This window comes from Hypoxylon fragiforme, assembly GCF_022984875.1.
Source record: "Hypoxylon fragiforme strain CBS 206.31 chromosome Unknown GGS25scaffold_6, whole genome shotgun sequence".
Classification (NCBI taxonomy): Eukaryota; Fungi; Ascomycota; class Sordariomycetes; order Xylariales; family Hypoxylaceae; genus Hypoxylon; species Hypoxylon fragiforme.
The window spans coordinates 1414593-1425149 of NW_026054761.1; the positions used below are offsets into that span (position 1 = coordinate 1414593).

Here is a 10557-nt window from a genome sequence, read left to right on the forward strand (position 1 = left end):
GGCTACATCTGGTCTTGAACCACCATACTTGGTACCAGAGAAGACCAAGGTAACATAGTACATAATCTGCGATAGACATGATATAATCCTTCACCCACTCCTTCATGATACCTTTCTCCTTGCTGTTAAAGCCCAATCAGAAAGAAATAACATAATGCTGTGCTCTACTCCCACACCCCATAAGCCATGATACATGAGCAAAATCCATCAATAACATTAACAGCCAGTTCCGTCCATGATCTCAGACATAGTCCCAAGTGACAGCAACTCTTCCGGTTGATAACGGGGCCAACTGGGTAAATACGGCCGTGGAGACATCGATGCTGTCCCCACTACATCCAGGACATTTGTCCACCACAGTAGCGGTGGCCGTCTTGCCGCTGTAGTTTATTTTGATAAGTTTCCCGCAATGGCCGTTTTGATTAGGCGACATAGCGACTACGGGATCCGTGTCCTTGCTTACGGCACCACAAGACCCAAGGCCTGTCTTAAAGTATGTCATGTCGCCAGAGAAGGCAACGGCGGAAGCCATGAGGATGCCGCTGGCGACGAAAACTTTCGTGATTGAAAGCATCTTGAACTGGGCTGGGTTCTAGATTTTGGGTGATGGTGTGGTAGGTGAGTTGATGGTGCAGTTTAGTTTAAGACTCAGACTCAAAGAAGCAAAGTAATGTGAGCAACTTGGGACAGTTATGATGTTATAGGCTTGTGTGAAGCTGGATTTATTGTGGTCTTGTTATCGGTTTGTCTGAATGGGTGAATTCAAAGAAGTGAAGATGGTAGCTTTGTGGTGAGAGAGAAGAGAGAAGAAGAGAAGAGGAACTAGATCTGGGGAGATTTGGGGGATTAAATAATTTTAACCTCCTTCCCGTCGACACCTTCATGTTGAATACCACTTACCTCGAAGGCTAAGCGTGCTTTCCAATGTTGGTGATGAACTCAAGTAGGTACCGTAATGCTCTCATGTATCTGCGTAGGTACCTAGCACTTACCACCACTTCTCTGCACGGCCATAGGTGAACGACTAGGGCCCCTTGTAGCACTACCACTCACTGATTCTCTTAGGTGAGTTCGTCAAGGAAAGAGCGTAATGTTGTATCAGTGTATACCTAGGTAGGTACCTACTTGACAGGCAAGAAGCCCAGTCAGGGGGGACAGCTCACCCCCCTAGAACTTGCTCATTATAATGACGCACGCAAAGTCGCTACTGCATGCAGAAGGCGTTCGCAGGGTGCTCAATAAGTTCCTGTAAAGTACAGGCCAAGGTACCGTAGGTACCTTGAAGCTCAGAGCCACATAGCTAAGGTACATAGCTTAGGTAGGTAGATACCTACTATGTACCGCCAAAACGAGGGAATACAAGGCAAGAATGAACATAGTTAGCGTTTCTGTAGTCGTAGGTGGATGCTGGCGCTGTCATAGGGTCCTAGGCCCATCAGTGAGTGCCTACTATGTACCTAAGGTATCCATTCACGGGCAAGCTATGCCCCCAGATGCTTGCTGGGTACCCAGGTATCAAAGGTGGGATATTGGTTTAGTTTTTCACTAAATGAATTGCATTTCTAATGAAACTTATCAAGAGAATGTTATCTTGATCATGCTTCGAAATCTGGAGGGCATATGATCCTAGAGTCGAGTAGTGGGAGGCGCCAGCCCGCTTCTGCCAGTTGACCTCTGCTAATTATTTTTCTGCGCAAACTAATGTGAGATTATACATGCAATGATTTCGTACCTGCATCCTTAGTTCATTTCAATTTCAGGAATAAATCATTTGAAGGAAAGGTGTTGCGCCCTTGTTCGACGGTGGGTTTGCTCCCCCCTTTCTTTCCAGATCCGAGGTTATAGATGGAGCCACGAGTAATTGACCTTTCGAATGAAGAAACATCCATTAACATGTCGTAAGTGCCTCATCACCAAGTTTGTCCGAATTCCAAGGTGAAGAATTGATGACCATCGTGGCTGTCTACTAACCTAGGTCCCCTGCCAAGAGATGGAGGATAGAAAGGTCGTGGTTACAGAATGATTGCTCAGCGACGCGTTTCATATGCAGCCGCAAATGCACCACAGCAATGAGTGTAACAATCGAACGGCCCAATCTACGAATGCCACGGAGTGCAGCAGCCACGCATATACCTCCTTGCCGTGCCGTCAACTGTCGATCGGTCCGTGGCTGACTCGGAGTTTTGAGGCGTGCATAACCGACCGACGCCTGTTGCCTTTTCCGATCTTAGAGGCATTTGCGAATATACCGACCGCCCTACCTTCGAGCCGAATCTTCGTCGTGATGTATATACACTTGACCGTAAGCCTTAGGGGTGAAGGGATATTCCTGACCCTGATCCAGTACACTTGGAACTTCTGGAACATCGCAGCAGTCCGATGGCGTCCAAAGTCCCAGTTGGGGGTCCATCGGTAGGCTGTCAAGCAAGAACTCCAAGAAGCGGCATGAAACGATGCCGCGAAACCTGCACATCATATTTGCTATGCGTCGCTTGTCGGCGATGTGGTTAGGGTCGAGAAGAACTTGCTGTCTCCCAGGAATTGTGGCATGGCCGATTCCCAACTATGATCTGCAAGTTAAAGCTGGCACCTTGCTAGAATTGACAGACTTGGTCTCCTCTTCTACACCCCTATTCCCCATCCATGGATAGCTTCACTCCCCAAAGGATCGAATGTTTTTGTCAACATGTCCCAAGTCACCTATATGGCTTGATTATGGTGTCGTAGCATCGTTTCAGCTAGCTAGCGGTGGTGGGCTTATTGCTATACACATTGAAAGGGGTTCTGGGTCAGATATGTTTGGGTACGTTTATCATCTCTCTGGCTTGACTATCCCCCTTTCTCTTATTCTTAAGTAAATGCTGACAACATCACAGGAGGTGGCCAGTATCCTATCTTTGTGTACTAGGTAAATATCTACCACCATGTAGAGAATAGGTACACAATTTTTATCGTACGCCATACTAAAGCGTTGTCCCGACACTTGATGAGTATGATCGTCATATATAATAGTATATGCAACTTCGGCGGGCACGGTATGCAATTATCTTCATCAATTATTATATTGGCCATCTCTCGGCCCAACCGTTTCCACGGACTATCAAGCACCAGTATTTTTATCACTGACTCTAATCAGCCAAACCATACTCGCTACTGGGATGGAATCACCTAGCCCTCCAAAAGCATTGAGCAGATGCAAACCTACTTGAGTGTGAGGTGTCATACGAAGAGCTAGTCTGAGTATCTGCTTAGCTGATGGGTAGCGGAGCAAACGATGACGGGGGCGACACATCCCTTCTCTCCGATTTAGAATAGAAGGGTGGGAACGTCAATACAGTTTTCATTCCCATTATAACCCCTAGCTTCTATCTAGCTACTGGGCTGCTTTATACACTCTCGTGAACGTAGGAATATAGGTTAGGGGGTACATCATCAACCCTGGCGCCCCACGCTTCCAGCGATAGCGACGTACAGATCCACGGATCTTCAAAAGCTTCTCATGGACTTTCTTCGATGTTGAGCAACACGTCTCTCCTAATATGACTATCGATGTCGCCGCCTACTTTGCGCGCTTACACATTTCTACCAACTTTTTACTTGGTAAGCCAAACAAACGCGCCATAGACGATGACAAGAAGGCTTACGCCTTTACCGTTGGCCTAGGCCACAAGACATCTGCTGTGACTGCCTACGTAGAGTACCAGGAAAGTTTCTTCGCTCATACTTTCTACCTACGACAGTCTGATCTGGTGGAGTTGGAAGACAAGCTCACGAAACATTGGAATCCTTGAATTTGGGAACATGCCTAAAGATTGACGCCCAAACCCAAGAAATACTTCAAACACTCGGTGCTATGCAGGGGTTCCAGGTAAAGTTCTCTTTCCTATCAGTAGGCGACAAAGTTGACGGGGGACGATTATGGAGGGCTAGCTCCTAGTAATTGGTTATGACAGCTGACTGCATCGATGAAGCTAGCAACAGCGTGCAGAACCTCCATGGATAAAATGCAGAACCCATTAACCAACTATATTTTCCCGCATAGATAGGTTCCTTTGGGTTAGGCATGAGATGGCACGTCTCCATGCCAAGCAGGGTGAAGGGTATTTGAGGTGCAGGCCGTGAGCGACGATGCGTGACTATACTGCTGTAACCTAGAATACTAACTGAGATAAGGTCTATATCTTCATTGCCAAACATGCAAATCATACTGTGGGGAATCAAGATCAGGGGGAAAGATTGGCTAAGTAAGGTTAAGCTGTAGAATCTAGTTCTAGTAGAAGGAAAAGGCAATATGGATATGTCTACGAAGTATCCATCGTGCCGTTTGAGGTTCTGTGTGTCTACCTAGGTAGCTTGAGATACAAAGTTAGAGATCATTACACAGGCATGTGGGACATCTGGATTAGGATCACATAGAAACATCTTCTCGCCGGCTCCACGGTAGTGAAGTTCAGATATGCATGCACGCTGACTAGCTTACATGTAGGTTGCGTAGTAACTACCTAGGGTAGACACCTATCTGGGGTACCTAGCACCTACCAGCTGGTACGTAGTAGACATGCTTTGGATAGACGCGGCTAGAGGTATCCATTTTCATGCAAGCTACCGTTGGTGGCTGCTACTACTTCAATACGTGCTTGTAAAGAGGTGAATTTACATTTGTCACAAACTTGATTTTGCCTTTGCTTGCTGTATGATGCTTATCATCATCAAACTATAAGCCTGTGGTAGTCTCACGGAAAAGCGTTACGAAGTTGGCAGCTCGTCACGGCGTTGCAAGTAACCCTCTGTTGCGGCTGCTACCCCCTTTAGCTCTCAGGCTTACTACTATTAGTAGTACACATGAGTTTGCTGACATAGTAGACGCGAACATGAAGGTGGATAAGGCTCGATGGTATGCTGATAATCAGAGCTGATTTTATCATCCCATGAAGTTCTAGATAATCCTATTTTACACGGCACGATAAGTCTTAATCGGGGACGACCCCGCAAGGGGCTGCCAATTGTAGATTGAAGGGAAGGTCAGTGATCGCCGAGTACGGGAATGAGGAATCATTCGATCGATGCTGACAATCCGGGCTAGCATAGAAGGTAGGGGGGAATGAAGAGTGGAAGAATCTGGGGAAGTATGGGGAGTTCCGAGGTAGGAAAAGCGGATAGGAGGATAGAAGGAATAGGAGAGCTGGGGAATAGGGGAAAAGGGGGTGGACACTGGGAGCCACATGCAGATGAGATGGATTAACTAACTGCGATAACTTAATAAGTATTGTGTATGTACATAATACTATGCATTACATAATGCACTACAAGGAATGTACCTAATAGGTAGGGTAGGGTAAGTACGCACATATGAACGGGAAGGAAACGTGCAGTTGCAGCTTGAAAGACTGGAAAGGAGCATTGAAGCTGGACTGGAACTTTAAGATCGGCGATTTACTACTAGGTATATGTATGTACTAATGTACTATGTACGTACTTTTGAAGATGTACATAATCGAACGTTGTTTCTTATTTCTCTGTAGCCCTAGTGGCTGGAGTGGGTGGGTAACGGCACTAAAAGTGATCCATCCATGGATCCATTTCCCAAGGTAAAGTTTCCGTGTAGCCCCAGTTATTGAGTGTAACAAGCCTAACAAAGTGCCTAGCAGCTGCCTACCTACACACGACGTACACTTGTCACTAGGTACCTACTAGGTAACAAGCCTAGGATTTACAGGGCAAGTGCAAGCTGTACATGCTGTACATACAGTTGGCAACGCACAAGCCCCCCTGTAGTTAGAGCCTATCAAAACCCCTCCATTTCTAAAGACTAAGAAACCCCACCTGTGAAGTACATTGACATGAGTAATGGTTACCGGTCGGCGGTCGCGGTTGGGATAAGTCGTTACCCGGGATTGGCCGAGGGGTTGAACAGAATCCTTGAACTTCCAGGTTGACTTGCAATTTCCTAGGTACAGAAGGTACAATTCAGAGGTATTAGTGCACATGCATGGCTTTTGTTTGCATGCAATCGGCTTCGACGTCAGGATTTTCTGATTTTCTGATTTTCTACCTCGCACAAATGAAGCACCAGTCAGTGAACGCTTTCATATATTCGATCCACAACACCACACCCGACTCATAACTTTGGATCCCTTCAATGTTAGGCACAAGATAACAAATAGTACAATACCTATATTCATCGTCTTATTTTTCATCTTCAACCAATAACCAACTCCTACCATCATCGTCATCATCATTCACTGGCCATCCACTGGCCATCATCAACCTGACGTACCTAGATACTGATCTTGGGTTAGATATAACGGAGGATCGCTTGTCATATTTTTCACCTGCTTCCATTGAATCGAATTAGCATTAAGCGCCGGTCGCCGTAGGATCCAAAGCGACACATAAAAGGGTACCACAAGAGCACCACAAGAGCACCACTCCCCTGTAGTCTATATCCTCGGCCATCCTGAGATATATCCTATTTACCGTCCGTACGACCGAGCGATTTCAAAACAACTACAAGTTGTACCAATAGACATATCCACATCATTACCAATCCCTTCTACTTGATCAACACATCAACGTACTGTGGTCTTAGACTATTCTATTCTATTCACCACTCTAACATTCATAATTGCGGTACAACTCACCCCACGACATTAACCGCAATACACACCGAGATGCCTTCCTCTCAACGTCCATTCTTTCTCTCATCCTTCCTCGCCGCTTTTCGGCAACAGACACCTCCGGCCCTGTCAGCTTCATCACAACCGAACAAGCATACAACACAACCGTCATCGAGTCCATCGACTTCCGGTGCCCGGTCCATGTCGTCGTCCTCACACTCGCATTCTCAGAGCCAATCATCGACGCCCCAGCAACAAACAACGCAGCGCACAGGAGGTGTCATGAACCAACTGCCGATACAGTCGCCACCGCATAGACATCACCACTCCCCACAGCCACATCGTCCGGGCATGCCGATACCAGGGTCCGGTCGTCGGCGGGGTAGTGATAGCAGTAGTGAAGGCTTCCGTGAAGTGCTAGGCGCTGATAAGTGGTATATCGGAGGTCGGACAGCCGGAGGCGACGAACGCTTCTTTAAGTTGGGCGTCGTAAAGAGAGTTCGGAGTCAGGATCGACTAAGCCTGGATAGACTGAGCCTATGATGGCCCCTTTCGCGCTAGCCATGTGGCTGGAAGAATGATGATTATTAAACGGCAGCCCATTGGATACAACGAATGCGATATTGCCCGTTGAATTGGGAAGTCATCTAGACTTAGGATTGGAAACGGCAAAAGGATCTTGTAGGATCTAAGGTTACCTTTCCCGCGTATAGGAGGACCTACAAATAGGATGGAATAGGATTTATGGGAATGGAGGCATGCGACATAGGCGCTGACTTTACACTGCACGGCGTTTTACGGCTTGTTATTGAGGAACGGCGTTGGCATGGCGTAGCTTGGGATTTATATTTTCGAAGTGAGCATGCCGGCGAGCACACAAAAATAAATCAACTTAACTCGGGGAGGAAGCGGGAAAAGAAGATAAAGAAAGACAGGAAGGAAGGCAGGAAGGAGGTTGAACACAACCAACCTCAGTATAGAGAGCTAGGATTCTACCGTTTTATAGCACCATCTCCACTCACCACACGACAATAACACTACATCAATGACAACCTACCCGAGGTACATTGACATTTGAAAAATATACTGCATGGTATCCCCAGGGAATCGCGACGACTTTGACATATTCGCTGCATACCTAGTATGCGAGTCTTGCGTAATAAGAAGAGATTTAGGTATATATTCCTAATATTCTTTTTTTCTTCTCTTACTTTAGTTAGGTACCTACCTACCTACCTACGCGCGTATGTCTAGGTAGTAGTAGTAGTAGTAGACTATGAAAATAACAAACAAACAAACAAACAAGTAGATGATCGATCGATACTAAAAGTACCCGGAAGTTGAGGGAAGTGCTTGTATTATTTGTTTTTGTGACTTGCGTCTCTTGAGCACGTAGGTAGGCACTATATTATATATATATATATATATGACTTACATACTTACACACATCACCACATGAACCTCTGCACCCTGCCCCCATCCGCCAGCTCCCCGTCGGGCGTCCGCCAGTAGAAGGGGCGCGTCACGAAGATGTACATGGTCGCTGCGTTGATGAGCAGGAACCAGGTTGTCTCGAGCGCGGGGACGAGGTACGGCAGAGCTTGTGTTGGTGCTGGTTTTGAGTTTGAGTTTGAGGAAGAGGCAGGAGGGGGGACTTGGAGACGCCAGAGGACCCAGGGGAGGATAAAGTACCGTGGCTCGACGAGGGGGGCGGTGATGAGGGAGAGGGATGTTGAGAGGAGGAGAATGAGGAGGGAGGAGGAAGAGGAAGAGGAAGAAGTGGGAGGTGGGGTTGTTGTTGTTGTTGAATCGGAGGGGTGGGCTGGTTGTGGTTTGGTGGACGTGGAGGTTGTGGTAGAGGAGGAAGAAGGGTATTGGAAAGTCAGAGTGGTCCAGCAGAGCCATCCGCAGACGACGTACGCTGGGACAAGCGCATACCGGACCCACCAGGCCCGGAGGATGGTATACCGGAAGACATAGAACATGTAGTGCCGGTTGTCGGCGAGGGTGAAGGGATGGATGATGGTGTTGATGTGTGCGATTAGCGATGCGGCCACGAGAGATCCTAAGAGGATGAGGATGGTGTGGGTTTTGTGGCTTGACCCGAGGTAGTTGAATACTTTGAGCGCGTTGGATTGGTCCAGTTGGGCTGCTTTGCCCGAATTGCCCTTTGTGGTAGGGGCTTTCGGTGATGTAGTTGGGCCTTTCGGTGATGTAGTTGGGCCCTTGAAGATTCGAAGGAGCCGTGTGGCGAGATTCAGGAGGGTTGGGATAAAAAGGGGCGCGGAGAAGAAGGCGAATAATGGCCAGATGTACAACATCTGGGCCAGGTGCAGCGTTGCCACATGATTCGATTTGTCCCCTATTCTTAAGTTAATGTCTAATACTTCCATGATGACATATCATTAAAGCTTACCTAGGACAACGCCTCCATTCCAGGCAACGAAGCCGACAAAGGCGCCAAAAATGACTAGGTGTGGCCAGATTTGTCGTCGCACGATTGTGAAGAGGTGGCGAAGAGTTGCGACGCTAATACTGACGACGCATAAAACCAAATCTATATCATTAGCGGGAGTACCGAATAACGAGTTACAAGACGTACCAATTGGATTCGACAGGCCCGCAGGAGGGTCATGGATTTCACCAAGCGAGTATCTCCAAGCATAGAACCTGATCTGCGCCGATAAGGTAGCAAAGGCCGGGGTAGGCACAACAGACTTGGGCCTTATTGCTTTGATGCTATGGACGACTTCCTGGCCACCCATGTAGACGACGACCCAGAAGATGTTGGTCTGTCTCATGCATAGAGCCAGAAGGCCAAGGATAATGGTATAGACATCGTTAGCGAATGATGTTTTAGCTTGACTCACTCGGCCCAAATGGTTCGCGTAAGCGAGCAAAACGACGAATGTCGAAATGATATCCGTGTAGTATAGGCCAGAGAAGAAGAACAGAACAGGAAACAGAGCAACATTAATTCCGGTCCAAATGGAATAAGCCGAGCAAGAGTGTGACGATTGCGCCTCTCCTGATTTGGATCTCTCAAGCCGGGCTTTACATATGGTGGCCACTAGAGAGAGATAGGAGATGACCTCTACGTTGAATAGCCGGAGGTGGTAAACAGAGCACGGAAAGGCGCTTAATGTGTTCGCCAGTATTGTCAAGGCATAGCTTCATGATTGTTAACTTTGCTGTTTGACTTGGGAAAATGTTTGACACAACTAACAGGCCAGGGGGCGTGGTGATTTTGTCATCCCACACGGCATATTTGCCATCACAGTACACCTGAGCTTGAGGGATATGGAACACTTCATCCTGCTTTTGAATTAGACAATGATGCTAATGAGAGCAAGGTGAGGAAGGCCACTCATACCAGGTAAGGCTCCGGGGCGTGCTGAGTCACTAAAGAAAGCCATTGACGAGCAAGTAGCCCAATAGTTACTAAACACAGAAATATCGTATAGGGAATGTGTCGAGGTGTTGGAGTTGTATTGTTGCGGACCGTGGAGAAGTAAAAGATTGTAGATACGAGGCCGTAGCGTGTAAGCTGGAGAATGAAGGACGGATCCAGTCCCAGCCTGGAAGCCATTTGATACCAGGTAGGTAGGTAAGTACTTGGTACTTTCGAATGAATGTAGCCTCAAGTGAAAGAATTAATCCATGAATGAGAAGAAAGGGGGAAATATGTCTGGTAGGAGTATTGCTACCACGTAGACTGCTACTGTGTGTAGGCGCATGTGTGTAAGTAAAGTACGAAGTATTGAATTTATGTATCCTACAGTAGTAACTTACATGTAGGTAGTACACATGCATGCGCGATGTACGTGTACTTTGTACAAGTTCAAAGTAAGTCACCTGCCGACCTTCTTTGACGGACCGGTCTTCATCTGCAAATGTGCCCCAGACCCATAAATTAGAAAAAAGTGACGAACCGTTGGGC

The 10557-nt window shown here is 47.2% G+C and overlaps 3 protein-coding genes across 3 annotated transcripts; 1 reads left to right on the top strand and 2 right to left on the bottom strand.

The window, feature by feature from the left end:
- Positions 1-241: 241 nt before the first annotated feature.
- On the bottom strand, positions 242-613 carry GGS25DRAFT_532431 (RlpA-like double-psi beta-barrel-protein domain-containing protein-containing protein; the record flags this gene model as incomplete). Its single annotated transcript, XM_049265591.1, has 1 exon — positions 242-613. The coding sequence occupies exon 1, from the start codon at positions 572-574 to the stop codon at positions 242-244; it is 333 nt and encodes a 110-aa protein (XP_049115626.1). The 5' UTR covers positions 575-613.
- Positions 614-6397: 5784 nt separating this feature from the next.
- Positions 6398-7261, top strand: GGS25DRAFT_323662 (uncharacterized protein). The gene has a single exon (XM_049257846.1). The coding sequence runs from the start codon at positions 6672-6674 to the stop codon at positions 7158-7160; it is 489 nt and encodes a 162-aa protein (XP_049115627.1). The 5' UTR covers positions 6398-6671; the 3' UTR covers positions 7161-7261.
- A 760-nt stretch (positions 7262-8021) lies between these two features.
- On the bottom strand, positions 8022-10424 carry GGS25DRAFT_494885 (glycosyltransferase family 59 protein). The gene is made up of 5 exons (XM_049261393.1): positions 9991-10424; positions 9844-9932; positions 9220-9788; positions 9034-9174; positions 8022-8979 (listed from the first exon to the last, which is right to left on the bottom strand). The coding sequence occupies exons 1-5, from the start codon at positions 10204-10206 to the stop codon at positions 8066-8068; spliced, it is 1929 nt and encodes a 642-aa protein (XP_049115628.1). The 5' UTR covers positions 10207-10424; the 3' UTR covers positions 8022-8065.
- Positions 10425-10557: the final 133 nt, after the last annotated feature.

Excerpts from the sequence above, each read along its gene's own strand:
- GGS25DRAFT_323662 (XM_049257846.1), top strand. The coding sequence starts at position 6,672 with ATGCCTTCCTCTCAACGTCCATTCTTTCTCTCATCCTTCCTCGCCGCT.
- GGS25DRAFT_494885 (XM_049261393.1), bottom strand. The coding sequence starts at position 10,206 with ATGGCTTCCAGGCTGGGACTGGATCCGTCCTTCATTCTCCAGCTTACA. Across the intron at positions 9,933-9,990 it reads ACGCCCCGGAGCCTTACCTG|GATGAAGTGTTCCATATCCC; the intron begins GTATGAGTGGCC and ends ATTCAAAAGCAG. Across the intron at positions 9,789-9,843 it reads ATCACCACGCCCCCTGGCCT|CTATGCCTTGACAATACTGG; the intron begins GTTAGTTGTGTC and ends ACAATCATGAAG.